The sequence below is a fragment of the Calonectris borealis genome, chromosome 7, assembly GCF_964195595.1.
Source record: "Calonectris borealis chromosome 7, bCalBor7.hap1.2, whole genome shotgun sequence".
NCBI classification, from domain to species: domain Eukaryota; kingdom Metazoa; phylum Chordata; class Aves; order Procellariiformes; family Procellariidae; genus Calonectris; species Calonectris borealis.
Genome location: NC_134318.1, coordinates 19647464 through 19669378, shown reverse-complemented (window position 1 = coordinate 19669378; position 21915 = coordinate 19647464). Strand labels below are relative to the sequence as shown.

Here is a 21915-nt window from a genome sequence, read left to right as displayed (position 1 = left end):
GAAATGTCAACAATACAGCAGAAATCTCAACAATACAGCAGAAATGAATAGTTGTTGTCCTATTTACTTCAGGTGAGAATTGTTGCACCAATCACTCAAACCTATGGCTCCACATAAGTGATTTAGGAACACTGAGCATATCTCTGAGTTTCTCAGTGAGTTTTGCATGAATGGTTGTGTTTTGCTTACAAATCAGCATTTGATTACTTAATTGCTCCTCCCTTTCCAGGAGGTATCTCCTCCAAGGAATGAAGCCTATTAATTTACTTATTTCAGGGTGTCAGGAAACCTGATGGTTTGTAGATCTATCAGGTAGTAGTTAGCTTTGTTAAAAAGTTGCTTATTCCTTGAGCCACTGAGGATTAAAAAAAAAATCCTGAGGCAATGGAAACTGCAACAGAAAGAAAAATGAAGGAAAAGAATTTACAATCAACCAAAGATAAATCCAGAAGAAAGAATAAGTACAGGCTTTTTTGCGTGGGTTGGTTTTCATTTCAGTTTCTCCTTCCTCTTTAACAGAACCTTATTGTCCCTCTTACTGTTTATTTGGGAATAGGGTGCTTTAGCGTTGAACATGTACTAGAAGAGTGCGCAGTGTCTCCACAGGCCATAACAACAAGGACTGGATTTTTAGTTTGCTTTGGTTGTAGAGCTATGGCAATCAGCTTTCGTTTGCTATGTAGCTGTAAGGTGATCTGTGTCTCCATTAGCCTTAGTGGGGCCTGCAAACAAGTTGGTTCCTTTGTTGGCTTTCTCAAATTTGCTTTCTGTTTGCCTTCTCAGCCCTAAAATCACAGGCTAATATTCACTGGTGTTCCTCTGAGTTAAGGGATTATCTGCATATGTATCTCTATTAGAGGATTTAAATGTGTTGGCTTCTGTATGGACCTGTTATTTTAAGTATATCTTAGAATCTGGCTTTAGTTAAACTTCCTTCTAATTGTTTAAGCTAAACTGAAAGAAGGCTACTTAAAACTGCTTGGGGAAAAAAATTAAAAGGCGTTAAGTCTGTTAGTCTAAAGGATCCTGGTGGTACAGGCCTTGTCTGGTTGCCCCCTTAGGGCTTTCCAGATGCCTGGTTTGCATAAGGGCAGTCGTGTGGTATTGAACAAAAGGTGTAGCTAGCCTAATATTCCTGCCTCTGAGATGATAATTTAAACAATGATTTAGGCAACGCGCGCCTAAAAAAAAGAGCGTAATAACAGGGTAAGCTTAAATGATAGCTACATTTGCAGCTCAGGGATTTACTGACTCCAAAGAGGCCATACAGCCATATGTAATGGTTGAATGGATTACTAATTAGTAATCCTCACTGGATTTCTCTTCCACAAACCTGTCTAGTTTCCCCTGGAGCCCATATAAACATTTAGCTTCTTGGGGCAGGTAATTCCACTGAATGGCACTCCTTTGGTGGAAAAAACCCTTTGCTTTGCTTGTTCTGAACTCGTTTTCCTGCTAGCTTTCCACCTTTTCCCTGCTGGTTATACTTTCATAATCTCTGCTATATCCCTTAGGTCAACTTATTTCAGAATGAGGAGTCCTAATTTACTTAGTTGTTCATTGCTAGACTTTCGCTAAGGTTTCTTCCCCACCGAATCTTTGACTCGAAGGTCTGCATCTGGAGGGGAGAGCAGACAATGACTTCAGGCATGTGTTAGAAGTGAACATAAACTTACCTAAGCTGTTTAATGGACACTGATATCCACTGTAGCCACTTGCTCGCTTTTTGTTGGTCACATACATTACTTAATTGTGGTTACAATATATGGAGAGATAAGCAGAGTTTCTGTTCAAATGGCATGGTCTTGTAGTAAACTTATGTAGTAATGTGTGGGGTTTTTTCCAAGTGGCACCAATAAAACATACGACTGTGATGTCAGTTATGCATATGCATGGCTGTATTCAGACGAAGTGGTAATAGTTAAACTACAAGTGGCAGAAAACCCGCGAGCTGCTTAGTGTCAATGGAAAACCAGCCCATTTAGAGTGAGCGCACCTGCACAGGAGGTGTGTGCACTGAATGGTATGGGAAGAGCGCTAAGAAGAAAGGTCCAGAACAATTTCGATGGCTTGCTATTGCAGGCCTGAAGGCGTGCCTCTCTGGTGCTCTGAGCTTTAGCAGATACGCTGTGAGAAATAAGGCATGGTTGTACGAGTGAGGAGTGGGTAGGAGAGTGAGAGTGAAAAACACTGGCAGGCAGAGGCTGTTGCCACAGAAGCCTGGAACGTTAATGCAGAGGAGTTTGTGTGCTGTTTGTCTCAGATGATGTCTATGCTTTGTCGCACAAAGCAAGTGATTCATTGCTTTTTTTTGCTCAGGGTGGGGCAGTAATTACTTTCCTGGATTGCTAAAAATAAAGCTGAACCATGACTAAAATATTAATCTTTAAAAGAAGAAAAAAAAAAAGGCAAAAAGCTGATGTCTCGTGTAAGTAACTCGTGAACTTTTATTCAGAATGGATTTATACTATGGACATGAATAATAAATGCTTGTCTTTAAATAATGAACAACTTATGCCACAATCTATTTTACTTAATCAGACCTTTATTTATTCCTAATGTATGTTTCCGTGCACAATAAGGTACACTGATTTTCTTTTCCTGCTGCTATGTGTTCTCTCAGCATGTGCTTTTCCTTCTTGATTCATCAATACATATCCCTCTGTGGAATGCCAGGCTGTCTTATTTAAAAATATCAGAATGAAACATACTAATCTGTTGGGCCTTCTGATGTGAAAGTATTGGACTTACACACACACAAAAAAAATCAGTTGCTTATCTTTTGATATAACTAGCAGGTGCTGACTGGCACTATGTTGGGCCTTGCTGTTAATCTGCTCTCTTTTTAATAACCTAGAAAATTACTGTTGTACCATGTGTTTTGGTAAATTGGTAGTATTGGATGATAATATACATTTTTCGTACTATGCAAATATAATTTGTGTTTGTAAATTACTTTTACTTTGTTGAGGAATTTTGATCGTGTCAAAATCCAAGTAAGCAGGGGAGAACTATGAATTTCAGAAATGCCTATCCTGCAGTTCCTTAGCCTAGCAATGGTCTGCATTGGTGACTAGGTAATTCCTGCTGCAGAGTTGTGCAGTGATTGCTGCAGAACAGTTGTTTGACTGTTTTCTCCAAGAGGTCTTATTTATGATCAGGACAGCACCATGTAAGAAGGCTTTCTGAGGGTTATTGCTTCTCTTGACCTGAGATACGCTGTCTTCTGTTGCAGGGTGTGGGAGGCCTTCTGGTGGGAGGTAAAAATGGAGCTTAGGCAACGGGAGAGACTGTGGCACGTCTGAACGAGGTAGCAAACTTTTGTTAGATGGAGAACAAGCTGTTGGATCAGCTGTGGGACAGCTGCACTACTGGATGTTCCTGTGTGCCTGGGGGTTTTGGGGTAGCAACAGGAGAGCATGTTAGGTGTAACGTGTTCAGCGTTTCAAAGAGTTGTGGGAAGTGGGAGAGCGAAGGCGAGCATCCCTGTGGAGGGATGCTGGGCAGTGCGTCGTCTCCCCAGTGCTCCACAAGGGCTGGCTGTTGTGGGGAAGGGGCCTTGGGGGCTGTGAGGAGCAAGTGCTGCCTCCGCCAGCGCTGTCCGGGCAAATGCCACCGGCTCCACCTTGGCCGGCTGCGGAGCTGGGGTCCGTTGCTGTTCCTAGGTGAAGGACTTCACCGCCGGCGTGCCCCGGGTGGAGGCAGGCGGGCCCTGAAAGGAAGACTAGTAGCTTCTGGGGAAGGGCGGCGGCCCTGGGCACGGATCCTCCTGGAAGCACTGCCCAGAGCCGCACCTCAGCCCCCCACCCCCGCGGGGAGGAGAACGTCTGTTACTCAAACTCTCCTGAGGAGAAATGCTCCTTGGCCACAGGCCCGCTGAGGAGCCGGTACCGGGCGGCGCTGGGCTCCCCTGGCCCTCTCCGTCACTCCCGGCTCCGCTCCCTCTGAAGAACGGCACCCGGAGGCCGCCGCAGCCCGACCGGCCGCTCCCTGCGCTGCGCCTCAGAAAGCTTCGACCTCCCGCCCCGCGGGCGCCGGGCGCGGCCGGTACCGCCCTCCCGCGCCGGCCGGCCCCGCCCGCCACCGTAGGCCGCGCCCTCCCGCAGGACCCCTCTCCGCCGCCGGGGCTGCCCTTCCGAGCGCCTGACGGCCCGCGGCGCCCCCGTCCGGCTCCTTGCTCGGGGGCGCGGCGTCTCCCATCGCCCCCCGGCTCTGCGCCCCGGGCAGCGGCGCCTCGCGCCGGCCGGGCGGCGGCGCGGTGCGGCGGGCGGGGGAGGCGGCGGGCGGGGCGGCTCCGGCTCGTTGGGGTCCTGCGCGGCGGCGGCGGGCGGGCGGATCGGTGTCTCCTTCACTTCGCCCTCCAGTGCCAGCGGCTGCAGCAGCGCGGCCTCCTCACGGCGAGACCCGCCCGCGCCCCCGCTCCGCCCGGTCCCGCCGCCCTCCCGCGCTAGCCAGGTGCTGGCCCGGGCCGCGACCGGCCCCGCGGGAGCGGGGGAGGCGGGCGGGGCTCGCCCGTGTGCGAGCGGGCGGAGGGGTGGCGAGCGGGGCTGGCGGCCGCACGGGGTCGGCGGGGCTGGGGGCGCCTTCACCAGCGCCCAGGCTAGCGGCAGGGCGGGGGTGGCTGGGGCGCGGGGGTTCCCCGCAGGCGTTGCCCCCCTCCGCCTCCCCCCGGGGCCTCCGCAGGCGCCGCGCCCTTCTCGGCGTGCGGGCCCGGGCCCGGCCGCGGTTACATAAGGGGCGGCGGGGAGGCGCGGCGGGAGGGGGTCAGGCCGGGATGCCCAAGATGGCCGCGCGGAGGAGTTCACCTTGCCGCGGCAGCGGGCGCCGCTCGCCCTGGCGGCTGGCCTGGCGCGAGCGGCGGGCCTGGGCGCGGGGGAAGGACCTGGCCCTGGGCGCCGCCGCCCGGGCCCTTCCCGGGAAGGGTGTGCTGCCTCCCCACGCGTCCCGGCCTGGCTTTTGGCATCCCCGTTTTCCCTCTCGGTGTCCTTCTCTTCTGGGAGGCTCTGCTTTACTCCAGCTTTAGGTTTCTGAACACGGAGTTCGCTTTCAGATCTTTAATTTTCTTTCCCTTCTCCGTAGAGTCTCTAAATTGGCCTAGCTATGGCTACTAGACTAGCGTGTCCACCTCTGAGATGTAAGTAGGGAGAGAGTTGAAGCAAGGGTAATGAGGTGGTGTTTTTTCTTGTTTTGTTTTTTTTTTTTTTTTTTTTTTTTAAGTTTTAGTAGCAGTGCAAGTCTAAAGGTCAGTGGTGTGTCCAATGTATTTTAACAAAGTATTTTTTTAATAATATAAATTTCTCTGCTGTTACTTACATTACTGGAATACAATTTTGGTGTAGTTATTGCCATTTTTTTCAAATTGCACGAGTACTTAAATTTTTTCATTATAGCCTGATCTAGCCTCTATCCTGATCTTCAATATCCTGAGATCTTAAAATTGTTAGAAATCTTTATAGAAGTCCTTGGCATTCCTTTAATTGTAGGGTATGAGAGAGTTTTGAAATATTACCTCGAAGGAAGACTGTGATGTAATAATTTTGATAACATTAGTATATTTTCCTGTCCTTGGGATGATTTTTTTTTCTTTCTCCAGAAGAATAAAGCATGTTTGTGGCTGTTGAGTAACAGATTAATTAAACTTTTTGTTTTAGGGTGGCATGAAACAAGGATCAGGGTGGAGCTCCCGCTTGATTTAAGTAGATACTGTGTTTTTGAAATGAGGAATAAGGTTCTCTGATAGTTGCTTTCACAACAAACCTCTTGTTGTTACATAGTACTTACATTTTAGTCACTTCTAATTAGTAGTTTTTAAGTGACAGACACTTCAAAATAGGGTTCAAGAAAATTACTTCTGATTATAAGAATTTGCAAACTTAGCTAACTTACCAACATTGGAGGACACAGGAATGATTTTTTTTTTTGGCCCTGTTTTCATTTTATGAGCATTCTGATGGTGGCAGTGGCTTATCAGGTATTTAGTATACCCAAAATTAACTCTTGGTTTCCCCTTTTGTCCTTGTCCATCCCTGGTAGTATAGGATTAGAACAGCGGTGTGACTGTTGTACTCTGTTTTAATTCTTTATCACAAAACTTGGATCTGTAGGCTGGAATGTCTGAAAAATACCGGTTGGTTTCCTTGCATTGTGAAAGATGCTTAACTAGGCCAGTTAAATGGCAACATCCTTTTTACTGTAGTAATCCTTTGAATTTAGACACAGATACCACTTTAACTTCTCAGGACATTGCTGCTTAGCGTAAATCTCTTGTCTGTAATGGTTGTCTAGCCAGACTGGAAACATAGAAAACGAAAGCAAAATGCTGGTTTATTTATATTGTAAAAGCATGTCTGTGCTAAAGGCTAGTATAAAACTTCAAAACTAGAAATAATTATTATTCTGAAGATGCTAGTTAGAAGCGAGACCTATTCTTTAAAGGAAGAACACATAGCTAAACCTTCTCTAAATTATTTTAAACTGCTAATGAATTGTACAGTTGCTGTACATCAGAAATGTAGAGGGGAAAAGAGCAGTGTTTCCATGCTTTCTTGTAATTTGCTCTACCACCTGCTTTTTATTGAATAGATAATATGAACCATTTAATGTCTTGTCACCAGGATTAGTATTAGTTCTGCTATAGAATTTTTTTTTTCTCAAGACTTACGTTATTTATTATGAACTCGGGCTAAGCCTTTTTAAGCTTCAGCTCTAAGTCATTTTCATGGGGTTTTTTTGGTGTGGTGTGTGGTGTGTTTTTTTTTTTTTTTAGGAGACAGTTTACTTTAACTCTGTGGAAAGACAGACTTGTTTTATGTTCTTGAGCAAGCAATGGATGTCTTGGTATAGTGACCTGATTGTAGAGTTTAGAACTCCTTACTAAAGAATAGGTTTGTTGGTTTTGCTTTTTTTATTTGTGTTTGGTTTTTTTTGTTTTTGTTTTTTTTTAGTTAAACTGTGAATGTAAATGTTTTTGCTCAGAGGAGGTTGAAGTTATCTGCTTACAGCTTAAGCAGGTGGAGTAAGGTACTCTGGAAAACTGCATTAGAAATTGTGGAAAGATAAGAAACAGTCTTGTGCCTTACCATTGCTTGGTAAAATATTTTTTTTTTAAAGAGTAGCAGTTCATACAATTAGGCTGTATATGGCAGGTGTAATTAGGGTGGGTTTTTTTTTTTTATGTGGATGCTATTCTGAAACAATGGTCTGTTTAGTAGAATGGTGCCCTAAAGGAAATTTTTCTGAATCAGGTGTTCCAGGAAAGTTTTCCCTTTATGTAGATAAGGTCATGAAAAGAAACTTTTTTTGAGGGGGGAAAAAAAAAGCTTACCTTGATCCTGTATTGTTGAATACACTTATGATCTTGAAGAGATCTGCAGAAGATAAGCAATTCTATAGCCAGGTGTTGAAAATTTAAATATTAGTTAAAGGTACTGTATAAAAATGAAAGTAATCTTTTCTGATTTCAGTTGAAAGTTAACATGTGAGAGTACTGCCCTTGTTATTTTTGAGGTTCCGAAGATATTTTTCCATTTACTTAAACATAAAAAAAACCCACAAGAGCAAGATAAACAGTCAATTAGGTTAATCTGACTTTCTTTGCAAAACAAATGTGACCAATGGGTTTGAAAAGATAAGAGAAGATTTTTGTTTGCTTGTGTTCAGCCTTTTTATGGTGCTTATCTAGTTAGTTTCATCGTCGTCTTCTCTCCCCTCCACCCCCGCGGCCCCCTTTTTTTTTTCCCCCTTTCACAGCATGGGGAGAGTTATTAACTCTTTGAAATATGCTGTGTTTTCTGTATTTTAGAACTTTAAAATACAGTGCCCCTGTAACAGTGGCCTTTTGCTATTGAAATCATGGGAAAACAGTTGCTGAAGGAAGGTACAGATAGAGTGTATCTTCACAGGGAGGAGAACCATGCAGGCCTGTGTGAGACCTTAGGCTGGTGCTGGTATCTATCCATCGGGCCAGGCAGGCTGGGTCATAGCTAGTCTTGAATGACAGGTTCGTTAACAGTGAGATTGCCAGAGGCTCCCTGTCTGAGAAAGGGAATTTTAAAGAGAGCTTTTCTCACTGACCCAGCACTCCTACTACTTGTTTGTTTTAAACTAACAAGACAACCCCCCAAACTTAAATTCTTGTATGTGATGCGGGGGGGGGGGGGAAGCTTCACCAGATTGATTGCAAGTTAACGGCATTAGACATTCCTTTTTAAATTGTATGTCTACCATTTAAAATGTGGGGCAAATGATGTTGCAAAACAGATACGCACTCTTTAAATTTTGAAAATAAAACCTTGTAGGTCCTTTCAGGTAATTTTCATAAGCATCTGTCAAATTTGACTTTGTGGGACTTCAGGAAATAACCGTCTACATTACAGTTTTCTAAATTTCCAGTTTCCTGGTTTTTGGTGGTAACTGCTAACTCTGGAAATGTGAGCTATTAGTTGATTTCTGGTAATTAAAGATGTATGGAGAAATCTAGTTGAAAAATTAAGAACTGGGTGCTCCTGTAATGCCTCTTCTCTACAAGCAGATTACCTAAGCCAAGAAAACATTCAGTGTTCACAGTGACCATCACTGAAAATCTGTAGGTGTTTCACAGAATACTGTAATTGTTTGAGCCATCTGTCTATTGACTGCCTTCATATATGAATCTGCCTTAGGGAGTATCTTTAAAGAGTTGTGGTAGCATTTTTTGTGTGCATGCAATGGTAAAAGATTCACTACTAATTAGCCCGTTGCCTTTCAGCTCCAATGGCGATTCCTCCATCATATGTAGACCTTGGCAAATCTGCCAGAGATATCTTCAATAAAGGATATGGTAAGGATGCTACCTTTTATAAAACATGGTGTTTGTGGTGCAGCAATGAATTGCCTTTTTAGGCCTGTATGTAAAATTGAATGCTCCAATGCCTGTGTTTTGGGGGGGGAAGTGGGGGGGGGGGAGGTGTGTTGTTTTTATATCATTACTGTCAACTAACAGATCATTGGAGGCTTTTTGTGGGCTGTTTTGATGTGAAGCCTGTTAAATCTTACTGCTTTAGCCACATAAATGTCAGAGGTGTACAAGTATGCAAAAACGTAAGCATCAAGTGTAATTTAACTTAGGAGTACACTTTACCAATCTGTCTGTGCCACATTTGTTGATATAGAAAGGGATATATACCACTGTAACATTATAGCCTTTTTTGGAATAGAAAGAGGAATAGCTATTAGGATAACCTTTTAAAATGCTTTAATACTAGGCAGTCGCATAGTTAAATTCTGCTTTGTTACAGTGCTGTTTCTTTCTCATCTTTGGCAATGCATGTGGGGGCTTTTTCACCAAGACTGTCACTCAGTTTTAAGGGTAACAATGTGAATTGACACTCCCATAAAACCTATTTATATTATAGTTCCAATGGCTGTGTATTTCCCAGTGACTTCACTTTTACAGTTTTTTTACTTTAAGATATTTCTTCTTAGTGCTGAGAGGTGAATTTTATGCATTGGGATAGCTGTTCAAATGGCGTTGACTACAAAGCCGATGCCATCCCAGGAACAGAAAAGAACGCATTTTGTCTGTCTCTAAATTTACTCTTGGAAGTCATCGTTTGGTAGTGAAATGTACGGTGTACAACTGAGAAGCTACTCCCCAGTTCCTATGCGGTGATGATAGAACAGAACTCCTGGCTTGTTTTAGAGTGGCCTCCTCTACCTGCTGTGGCATTTAAAATTTGAGTGTTACTGAAGTCAGTCTATGGTTGTTCTTATATATGTATATACGTGGCACACTGCTGAGACTGCTTGGAAAACCAGCTTCTTAGAAAATGTGCATGGTCTTAGTTAAAGCCTACCGGTGTAACTTGACTTCTGTTTGTTAAGGTTTTGGGTTGGTGAAACTGGATGTGAAAACAAAATCTGCAAGCGGAGTGGTGAGTTTAAATACCTTTTATTTGTTTCATTTTTTTTCTGGGTATGTTCTGATATTTAAGTAGAAAGGACACCTTCCAGATACTGTTAAGTAGTTTATAGGTTATATGAATGATAAACTTTTGGTATAAAATAATTTCAGAAGCCCCTAAAGATCTGACTTTATTCTGAATGTAACAGGGGTATCGCAGTGTTTAGTAATCTTCGTAAAATAAAAAGGTTTATTAATTGTCCCTTGTCTTACGTCTGAAGGTGAACAAATAGCTGACACATTTTTGAAGTATTTTAATATATCAATTGTAGTACACAGAATTTATTTCTAAAGTACCTTGTGATACTATTTGTGTTTGGTGGAAATTTCTGGCATCTTGATGTTTGTGTGAAGTAGTTGGCAGTGAATTAGCACGTAGAGTCTTTGGCTCCTCTTTAAAGGTATTAAAGTGTTGAAGTAATGTTTCATGCAAGATGTCTTGGTCATGCAAGCAGTGCCTCCTGTAACTTTTGTCTATTTTTAGAGCAGACTTTGCAAGATACAAAGGTAGATTTTTTTTTTTTTTCCCATAACTGGAAGCTTTAATAGTGTAACTGGCTGTTAGAAACGAGGTGCGTGGTTTATGTGCTGTGTTTTTTCTAGAAGTCTATATCCCAACTGAAGCACAGTTTGCAAGAGCCCTATTATAGATATAGTTGTTCTTATTCTAGCTTGTTTCTGTCAAGGACTACCAGTAATACTGGTAAAACTCTCTGAAAAATCCAAGCCTTCATTTGAATCCCATAATCAGCTACTTAGCCATCCTTCGCAGGAGGAGAAAGTGCTGGCGTGTATGTACTGCAGATGTTTTAAAGCAGAGATAAGAGATAATGTAATAATTTGCTGTTCCTGAAGCTATTACCACAATGGTTGCAGTCACATACACCCTGTGCAGTAGGAATAGCACAAAGCAAGAAGTTAAAGCTGAAGGTATTTGGACTTGAAGTTGTGTAGTCCCTGTCACTTGCCAAGAAATAGACCTTACTAGAATTATGCAACTGTGTGGATGGTTTAGTGGTTCACTAACATAATACAAGTAAATGTCTTTGCCGTGGTTAAATTTGATCAGCCACCATTAAAGAACAGTGTAATGCACGCTTGCGATGTGCAGTAAGTCTTGGGCTGTGAGAATACGCATGCTTAAGGACTTGTGATTTCAAATCCGCGTTTCCTTCTGGGAGAGGTGAGTGTGAGGAGTTGATTTGAAAATAATACTGTGCATGGAGGAAGTCAGAGATCAAAATTTTGATTTACATGTTTTAAAAAGTTGATACAATAAACTTTTTAAACCATAAGGGCAATAATATTTCAGTGGAAAGAGCTCCTCAACATATATTTGCAAACCGGACTTCCACTTCTACTAGGTATTGCCTTTAGTTTCTGAATAGTGGTAAACAGAAGTTATTCATTCTGTTCTCTGTGAGAATCCAAATAGTGAGAGACATCAGGGACTACTTAGTTTAATAAGGAGATGTGAGTGATACTGCTAACATTTGAATACTTTCAAGAATTCCAAGTAAGACTACCAGAAGCATAAAATCAGACTGTTGCCTTAGCTCACTATTCAAACATGAACGTTCTTCCAGTGTGTCATTAAACCAAAGTGTCAGGGGAATAGGAATTTTATAGATGTCAGTAAAAACACATGTGCCTACAGCTTGCGTGAAAGGCTGGTGCATTGGTTAGACTGAGAACTCTCTTAAAAGGCAACAAAACACCCAAACCAAACAAAACACCCAAACCAAACAAAAAACCAAACCACCACCTACCCCCAGTTTGAAAAATGATGGCATTCTGTGACATTTTACAGTTGTACATAACTTATCTTTGGAGGTGGTTGACTGCAATAATGAAAATACATATGTGATCCTTAAAGAATTTTATTGGAGTTGCATTATGTGCCTTATAGCGGTTCTTGGCTCTTGGTTTGATTTTTAATTTGCTCGATAGGAGTATCAGACTTAACCTTATATTTCAAGAACTTGCTTCTGCTTTTAAGGAGAATACTTACGGTAACTACTGTCTTGGTTCTGAGTTATGTTGCAAACCTGTACGTTTTGTAATAGTGGCAGAAACACTGCAGTTGAGATGGGGAGTGGGGGGAGGCCTCCATGTGGGTATGAATCATCTAGTTCTTGTCCATGTAGTTCCCCCTTCTCCCCTCACAAGTCGTCTAATGTTAAATTTGTTGCATAGAATAACAAGATCTTAGTGTTTGCTGAAGAAAAGTCTTTTCTTTTGGCACTGTGTAATGTTTTCAGGATCACATGTATCTTCTGTATAACATGGACACTGTCCTTTTTAGGAATTCACAACATCTGGTTCATCGAACACAGACACTGGAAAAGTGAATGGGAGCTTGGAGACCAAATACAAGTGGGCTGAGTATGGGCTGACTTTCACAGAAAAATGGAACACAGATAACACTCTGGGAACAGAAATTGCAATTGAAGATCAGGTAATAGATTAAGAGAGTATTTATTTGTTTTACCTAACTAGCAGAACTGAATTTACAGCTTTATCTTATCTTGTCCCCCTTCAATTAGATTGCCAAAGGCTTGAAGTTGACATTTGATACAACTTTCTCACCAAATACAGGGTAAGAATTGTTAACCTTTTTACCCTATTTAGGGCAGTAACAACACCCATGGTCAGTAAACATTCATCTGGCCTATTGTGTTGACAGAGATGTTCCTATGGTTTGCTGTTGATCCAAAATGGCAAATCCCAATGCTAAAGGCTTCTGCTCTTTAGCATCACATCTTATTGTATGGGGTTAGTATTGGACATTTCACAACAGCCCACTTTGCTTATTTTCTGGGATAGAAATACTTGGAAGATTGCAGGAGGCATGAAAACGCCTGTTTGTGGTAGCCCTGTGCTTTCTTGATGGGCTAGCTGTGCTTGGGCCCAGTCTAGAGGGTGCACCTGGCATTTAGATACATTGTGTAGAGTCATATGGCTCGAATTTGGCAGTTCATTGACGAAGATCAAGCCTTGTCTTACGATAACTGTTTCTCTGTTTCAGAAAGAAAAGTGGTAAAATTAAGTCAGCTTATAAACGTGAATGCCTAAACCTAGGTTGTGATGTTGACTTTGATTTTGCTGGACCTGCAATCCATGGTTCAGCTGTCTTTGGTTACGAAGGCTGGCTTGCTGGTTATCAGATGACTTTTGATAGTGCCAAATCAAAATTGACAAGAAATAACTTCTCTGTGGGTTACAAGACTGGAGACTTCCAACTGCACACTAATGTGTAAGTACTGAAAATTGTGTCCAGATTTACAGAAGCAGGCTTTCTCTACCTTTCCTTCTAGTCAGAATACAAATGCTTGAAATACCAAGAGGTGCTTGCAAGGCCATTAAGTGGAGTGCATTTCTCGATAGGAAACTCAATAAATACTTTGTATCTCTCTTTTTCAAAACGGTAAATACCTGTGGCTTGTTAGTACTTACAGCATAATATATGCTACAGCTTACCAAATACTGAAGTACATACAAATTGGAAGTGCAATAGTTCAGTTATGCAGAGCTGATCATAATGCTTTTTCCAGCTTTCCCATTACATTGAATTGTATCTGACTATAATTTAAGGGCAGTAGATTTGTTAGAGGTAGTAATTAGCATTGCACTGTTTAAGTAGGCCAGTAGTAGTTTCTGGAGCAAGACTAGAGCTTTGCTTTTGGACTTTTTGAGTAGGTTCATCTTCTTGCCTGTCTGGGATGAAGAGTGCATGAAACACTTGGAGTGTAACTAAACAAGTGTAAGACATCTTGTTTATGAACTTTCTTCAGAGTTGCTGCCTTTAGATCTTAAATGTTCTTCAGAGCAAGCTGATCAAAGCTTACTGAAGGCTGGTGTTCTCAATCTAAGTTAATAAAAATTGGCATTGTTCTAATGTGCTTAGTTAGGAAATAACTTACTTCATTTTTGAGGTAGAAGTTTATCCTTTTGGAGGGGGAGGATGGGGATTGTGTCTGTCTGGGTTTATAGAAGTTGAGGGGTATGGGAGGAAGCTACAAAACACTTTGTAGTCTGGGCTGTAAGAATTCCATTTCAGTTTACTAATGTCAAACATTGTGGCAGATTTTTAAAAAGGTCATCTAATTCTTTAGGAATATGATATGTATTCAATAATCACAGAATTCAGAATGCCCATTTCCTAACTATTAACATTTATCTGTTAGTTTTGTAAGGATGTGATCTGGAATTACATTCAAGTACTTAGTTCAACATTAGTGAATAGTTAAAAAAAAAAAAGTTGGAATTATGTAAACATAGGAAACTAACTTTTTTCTTAATTTGTCCAGCAATGATGGTTCAGAATTTGGTGGGTCAATTTACCAGAAAGTGAGTGACAATCTTGAAACTGCTGTAAACCTGGCTTGGACAGCAGGTAGCAACAGCACTCGCTTTGGCATTGCGGCTAAATACAAGTTGGATTCCACTGCTTCTATCTCTGTAAGTATGGCTCTAACCAAAAGGGTTATGCTAAGCACAATGTATTTTCAATTTCTGCGAATCTGTGTGTTGTTAGTGTAGAAGAAGGTAATAGGTCAGAAAGTCTTGTTGGAATTACTCTTAAAATCCAGGCAGTCATAATTAAACCAGCAGTATTTAAATTCTGTAATGTTGCATATGGCAAAGTCTCTTAGAATCTGACTGTCAAATGTTGTGCTACTCTAGAGGATTTAATGTATTTATTTAAAAAAAAAAAAAGAAAAAAAAAGAAAAAAAAAGAGGAAAAAAAAAAAGAGAAGAAAAACCCCTTCATGCCTTCATGTCTAGTTCCGTAAGTGTACAGAATTTTTTTAAAAAACAGTTCTTGGGGAGCTCTGTCACATTCTCATGGTAAGAACTCTGGTGATACTGGTTAAAAAGGCGATATGCAGAGAAGTTTTCTGTATGTTATAAAGTTAGAATTGAACCTGGATTGTTGGAAGTGATGCAAAGTGAGATAAATAATTTTGCACATACTGTTTATGATGATATTATGGAATGTCTGCTGCTTGACTGATTGGACCTGCAAGATACTAATTCTTTTGCAATAATATGAACATGGAGGATTCTTCTGAAGTGGCTTGTTTTGGGAGACTGGTGTGGTAAATGGCTATGGCCTTCTGAAAAGGGGGGAAGTGGGGAAGTTCACCTGCCAAACTACGTTCCAGTAACAGTTCTCCCCACCCTTACACTCTGTCTGCTCTAAAATATGTTACTACTACAGCTGTAAACTGGGGGGCAAGGGCATAGCTGGGAAGAGAGAATCCAGTAAGCACAGAGATATTGAAAGAACAAGTAAAATTTGTTAAGTTGATAATGGCAGTATTCCCATAGTTATTCTAGCTTCTGAATGATAACAAAGAACTAATCAGTTACAACATTCCAATTGCTTTTGTCTTGTTTTTTTTTTTTTCAGGCAAAAGTGAACAATTCTAGTCTAGTTGGAGTGGGTTACACCCAGACCCTGAGGCCAGGTAAGGGTTATCACATTAATTACATCACATACATCTTTTATGCATTACAAAGAAAATCTGTGAGATCTATGCATTTATATGCGACTATTTCCCTTCAGAATAACTTTGTCTTGAAGGCAAAGTAGATGTTTTACAGTAGCTTATGTTGCACATCAAACTCTTCTTTAAACAAGACAAATTCTGTTGTATCTAATGGTATTTCTGCATCATATTCCTCATTGATTTGTGTAGCAATGGACTGTATTGTGTTTGATAGCTTAGCTTTAGGCTGTGCAAAGCAATCTTTTTTTAGCATTGCTTTCTCCAGTCATATGGTATTGAATGATAGCAGGTCCTGAAATAATGATCATCAAAAGAACACACTTCCTGCTCTTCATATGTAGTAAAAAAACCTTCAAAACTTAACTTGTTCTGCTTAAATATGAAAACACCTGCTAATGCTGTATTACTATTGGTTAGTTCCTTATTTGAAAACCAGTAAAAGTTGTAGTTTCATTCCGTCCCTTCCTTGGTACAAGTGTCTGTCTGTCTATACATAATTTTCCTCCTTTGCACACCTTAATGTGGAGGAGGAGAGCTGCTCTTGTGTACTTACCAGTTAGAGACTTTGTATATCCACTTTATAACACGGTATTTACAATAAGCGTCTAGTTTGATTCACATGACTAGCTTTCAGGAGGTTTCATGGGTAAATGGATTCTTCTGTAGAAATCTTTAGAGGAAAGTAATGAGACAGAAAAAGAGCTACAACTGGGACTTGTAATGACAGAGGTTGAGTTGCATGAAAGCTACTCTGATTGTATGTTGTAAACATGCTGTTTAAAAATCTTACAGGTGTGAAGCTTACACTGTCTGCCCTGATAGATGGAAAGAGCATCAATGCTGGTGGCCATAAACTTGGTCTTGGCCTGGAATTGGAGGCTTAAAAAGGTGAAGAAACTGCTGCAGAGAAGGGATATCAGAAGAATTTGGCCTTAAAATGTATTTCCAATGTGACCAGCAGGCTTTTTTTTCCAAGAAGGATGACCTACAACAAGAGCCGTATTTGAAGTATTTAGACAGTTACTTGTTAGCTGGTTTCTAGTTAAATTGGTTACCCATCTAGTTAAAATTCTGCATTAGTGCAGTCACTTAAACATTATTTAAATGTATTTAACTGTTTAATGCGCTACCCACAAATAATGAAATAGACATTTATGAAAACTGTACAACTGTGTGCATGTTTGTTTTTATGTTCCTTTTAACATTCGATATTGCCATTGAATGAAAAATGGATCAGTGGATGTTTTGAAATGAGGTCAACAATTTTGTTTAAATCACCTGAAGTAGAAATACATTTGGTATCCCAAGACAAATTATGAATAAAACAAGTACACACACATACTTGTGCCTCAGATATTTTAAGAGTTAAGATATGAGGGTAGTGCTCAGTTAAGTTTTAACTTAAAATAATCCAAGAAGTAGTGCTCTATACCTTTGTGCAATTAAGGACCCCCACCCATGACAACACTGAATATAGATGGTTTTCACTGAACAGTTGGATTTCTCAAGCAAATTGAATGTGCTTTTCTGTCAGGTAAGATTTGTCATGACACAATGGTTTAATTCCCCCTGTGTTCCACGGGCGAGATTTACTGCATTACTAGTTAGCCTCTTGATGCAAAGAGCGCAGAATGATGTACTTGGCACACCAAGGCATTTAAGAACTGCTCCTTGATGCTTTTGTCCAAGGGGTGAAAAACCTCACCACAAACACACCTTTTGCTTATATTTGTATGAAGTGAGATGTGTATCTGCAACTGAATGTAACAGTGTAATGGTATAACAGCCTGCTTATCCCAACTGCTGTGAGAGGTTTCTGCTTAAAATGACTGAAATAAAGGCTTAATTTTAAATGGAGACGGAGAAAAATGCATCCGATTTTGCTTTCCCTTTGACTAATAAATCTTGGCAGATACCCATTTTCAGTTCAGAAACATGCAGAATAATGGAAAAACTCTCAGGTTTTTCCAGGATAGAATTAAGAGAGAATAGAAGTATGAGGGATATTTGGTCTGGGGTCAAACATAACTAGCTGTGAATGCTTTTAATGTGGAATATATTAAATACATGTAGTTACAGTGCTTATATTTAAGAATGTGGATTTATTGAGTTTAGGGGAGTGCCTGGAGCCTACTTCTTACAGTCTCTCATAGCTGAAAAGGGTATCTTGATAACTTAGTCTTGCAGTCTGTAGTTCACAGCAGCAGCTTCCTTCATAGGGCAGGTGGCTAGCTTATGATCAGGAAGCTTTATCTCTGGTTTGCAAGCTGTGTTCGGTTCATGCTGGATTAGACTTAACCCCCATAAAAGCCCTAGTGATTTGCTTGAGGTCTTGTTCCATCCTGCATTGTTGCCCTCATACTCAAATTCTCGAGTTAAGTACTCTGTTGTAAACTGCCTGTGTTTAGGCTTTAGCTGTGGAATAGCTGAGCCACCTTCTTTGCAGAAGACAGAGCAGAGCTTAAGCTTCCAGCTCAGGCTTCTGAGCAGGCTTGCTAGTGTATTCGACTGGTTTTGTTACATGACAAAGGGAAGGTTTGGCAGCATTTGTGCTTTGGAGTACCTTTGCTGCTCTTGTCACCAGGTGCCCTTTTCTGAGGAGCACTTCCACCACTTGGTGATGGAAGCAGCATGTAAGGTGCAGTTTGTTGCTCTCTTATCGCGTGTTAACATTTGTAAACTGTATTTTTAGTTTGAAGTGGTTTTATGTGCTAGACCACTTAAAGCTAGAGACCGTGCGGCCAGACATTTGAATTTTAGTACGGGTTCTCTTTTTTAGTATAACCATCTCTGGTGCCTCACAAAGTGTGTCCAGGCTTCTTCTGGGGAAAAAAAAAAAAAAGCTGTGTGCTGTGTGCCTGTATGCATTGTCCAGCTGTAGCACCTGGGCAAATAAAGGACTCTGTCTTTTGCTTATGAACGATGCCTTGTTTGCATCCTTAAACCCGCATGGCTACAACACTGATGTTTCTCAGTTTTTGGAGGCTTTTGAAAGGTCTGACACTTGTGGGTTGGTTGGATGTGTTTTGGTTGGTGTGTTTGTTTTTTTTTTTTGTGGTGGTGGGGTTTTTTTTGTGGGTTAGGTGGTTTTTTTGTTTTGGTTTTTTGTTTTGTTTTGTTGGGGTTGTTTTGTTTTTTGTTTTGGTTTGTTTTCTTTCCAAGAAAAAACTACTGTAACCCTTTTCTTCACTATCTGCTCACCTCTAGCTGTTTTTCCTGACGTCATAAATTGGGCAAGTGAAATAAAAGCAGATATTGCAGAGTTTCTCTTCAACTCTTTGTACAAATTAGTAATGGAAAGCTCGAACCTATTCATTTTACTCTGTTTTCATGTGCATCACTTTACTAGTCCTCAGCCTTTAAACCTTAAGTAGTTTCATTTGTTATAATCTGATAGGCAACTGGAGAAATAAAAGGGTTCTGCAGTAGTTAAGACAACTGTGAAAATGTGAGTTTTCCTAAAATATTCATAAATCACTACTTTGAGCATGAAAAGGAAGTTCAGTGTCTATCTCTTGACATCTCTCAAGTAAGGCTTATAAAAATGGCTTTCAAACTTTCTTTTCAAGTATGTTACAGAAGCTGGTGGTGTAATTGGAGTTTGGTGGTAAGGAATGTTGGTAGTTTAAATAGTTCCATTTTGTTAGAACGTGTAAAAAGCCTAATGATAACTTTCAGTGCTAGCCAGCCTTTCCTCAGGTGTCGTTCTGAATAAAATAAAAACACTTGAGAATAACCAATGCCCTGAGCATGGCTGTGCATCTTGTTTGTGTGAACTGTAGCATTGCATTCCTGCCTGGTGCAGCTGGAGTAGGGGTTGTCTGTGCATATTGCAGGGAGACTTAATCATGTTTTCATAAATAAAAATCCTTTCACATGAGATTATAACACACTGGATTTTGCGAGTTACTGTCTGAGGGATTCGAACACTTACGTTCTTGCTGTGCTGTAGAAATTCTCCAGGTTGTTTCAATTAACCTTGCACTCTTCACGTGGTTCAGCTTGGTGTGGTATATTCTTAAATCTGCCTCTTGCACGCTGCAGTAGTTCAAACCCAGGAAATTTGTTTGGAACTATTTTGGAATGGGCATGGAAACCTTTCACCCCCAAGCATTGGGGCACAGGTTTTTACCTTTCCCTTGGCTATTGCTGGCATAAAGCCAGGTGGCAATAGAGTGTGCTTACTGCCCTCTAAATGTCCTGTTCTGGTGTTTGGCTTATTACTGCAATAGTCCGTCTACCGCGCACAAAGATGCATTTAAATCGACAGCGACTGCGCTTCTATACGAAGTAGAACCGAGCAAACAGAAGACAGCTCACGCACGGATGATTCAGCCCTGCGTGTGTCAAAGGTCCTTGTTTCCTTATCATACCAGTCAGCAAAGACAAGCAACTCTATGCAAGGTAAGCCACTAATGATGACAAATACTGGGTCACACCTGTGGCAGCAGTGTCTTAATGGCAGGTACAAATGCTTCCTATGAACTGGCAGAAAGGAAAACCCAAAGAAAAAGCTGGGTGGGTTGTTACATGGCATGAAAGGGCTACATTTGTTGGAAGCAGTTTTATTGTGTTTATCAGCCTCCCTTTGGAGTGGAATATTTCTGTTCCTGATCTGGAATAGGAATAAAAACATGGATTATATCAATTATTGTAGTATGCATTCATTGTATTTTAGTAATGTTTCCCTTCTCATGATCCTGGGCCTGCCTTTTAGTTGCCTGTCCTGTCCATCTTTCCACATGCTGCTGGGTCAAACGGAAAGCAATAAACAACTGCATTAATTTTTGTGAGCCTAACATACAGCATCTTTTAATTTAGCTGCGAGTTTGATACTGATGCTCGTGTAAAAAGAGGCAAACTTTTTCTTGCACAGCAATTTCTGAAAAATAATCTGCAATTAAAACTTACAAAAATGCTATTAGACAAAATGTGGGCTGTTACACACTGTGAGATTTGGTTCATATCTACACTTGTATTTATCTACTGGTGTTGGGAAAAGCGCTGACAGACCTTTAAAGATGACAAGCAGACTTTGTTTCAGCTCCAAACGTGTTTTTAAATGAGAATTTTCTGCTGAAACCAACACCACGGCAATACTTGCAATACAATTGCCGCTGGTTAACAGTAGCGCATACATCGGAAATCTTTCAAGGATTTGCGGGTGTTTTTATGGGATGTTCTTTGTCCTGGATCCGCGGGGAAGGATCCTAATGCTAAAGTAATGACTCTCTTTAATGATTTTGCACTGTTAGCAACTCAGTACCTTTTTTTGTTTACTTTGCCTGTGCTGCTGTGAGCACTAAAATACGAAATGGCTATTACAGAAATCTCACTAATCTTACCCGGTGTGCTTCCTGGAGCAGGTTTGGGTGTGCTAGTGTGAGTCAGTTGCACGTGCTCGGCCTGGAGCCGGGCCTAGCAGGGGTGGGAGAGCTGAGGAAGTGGCTCACAAGGAATCAATGAGCTTTGTCCTTGGATATCTTATTGGTACGTGGTGGCATTATTAAAAACACACCTTAACTGAATCTTTATTAGGCACGCACAACTTCTTCATTTAAGAAATCGTAAGTCGTGCTGTGCTGTGTTCAGGGCTTGGCTGCTGTGTGGCGAGGGGTATTTTTTTCTGCATAGGTGCGACCGAGACGTTTCCCCCTGCAGCTGCTGAAGGAGCACTATTGTCACTCACAGCTCCCAGTGACCCCACCCGGGGATTGCCACGGTCGCAGCCAGAAGGGGTGTGACCGCCCCCGCGGACGGGCCCGCGCCGGGGGGGCCGAGCCGGAGCCGCAGCCCCGCGCCGCCCGCCCGGCCGCGGGCCGACGGCGCCATCTGGCGGCCGCTGGCGTCCTCGCGGCCCTCTCTGGGGAACCGCAGGCAACGCCCTCTGGGAGAGCCGCGCCCCGGGGGCCTCCCGGGGGCCTGCCCGTAGCGCGGCCACCGGCAGGAATCCGCGGGGCAGGGATAACGGCAGCAAGCTAGGCCGGAGGCTGAGCTAAAGAAACAGAGTTCGAGGAGGAGAACCCCTGCGTACGCTGGCACTCGGATGTCCTCCAGCCCTGTGTCTGAGAGACCCGGGCAGTGCACGTCGACTTCTGAAGGAGCAGCTGGTCCTGTTCTCTACACTGGACTGCCAGCAGCCAGCTCCTGCGTGCACCCCCTCTCCTATCTAAACAAAATTAATTAACGAAGCAGGTTATCTTCCCGACTGCTGCTCTGCTCCTGACTTGACAATACTTTTCTAGAAACCTCCAAATGGCTCAGGATCCCTTGATTTCCAAAGAGACGTTCTGGCCACCCTCGGCTTTGAGAAGCTCTTGCTGACAAGGAGGACAGGGCGCACCAGCTGCCAAAAACCAGAAGGCAAAGGGAAGGATTCAAAACGTTGCCTGACTCGTGATCTTCCCGTGTCTGGTGGCACCACGCGCGGTGGCAGGGCTGGACTGACCCTGTGGTGGC

The 21915-nt window shown here is 42.0% G+C and overlaps 1 protein-coding gene across 4 annotated transcripts; it reads left to right on the top strand.

Moving 5' to 3' along the window:
• The first annotated feature begins 4303 nt into the window (after positions 1 to 4303).
• Positions 4304 to 18277, top strand: VDAC2 (voltage dependent anion channel 2). Of its 4 annotated transcripts, none has more exons than XM_075154408.1 (9): positions 4304 to 4455; positions 8747 to 8818; positions 9862 to 9911; positions 12246 to 12398; positions 12487 to 12539; positions 12969 to 13196; positions 14251 to 14401; positions 15357 to 15414; positions 16249 to 18277. In XM_075154408.1, exons 2-9 carry the CDS (start codon positions 8752 to 8754, stop codon positions 16338 to 16340), a joined length of 852 nt encoding a protein of 283 aa, XP_075010509.1. In that variant the 5' UTR covers positions 4304 to 4455; positions 8747 to 8751; the 3' UTR covers positions 16341 to 18277. The 4 variants fall into 4 exon arrangements, with proteins under 4 accessions (XP_075010509.1, XP_075010508.1, XP_075010512.1 ...); XM_075154407.1 differs by lacking the exon at positions 4304 to 4455 and adding an exon at positions 5085 to 5134; XM_075154411.1 differs by lacking the exon at positions 4304 to 4455 and adding an exon at positions 5323 to 5971.
• Positions 18278 to 21915: the final 3638 nt, after the last annotated feature.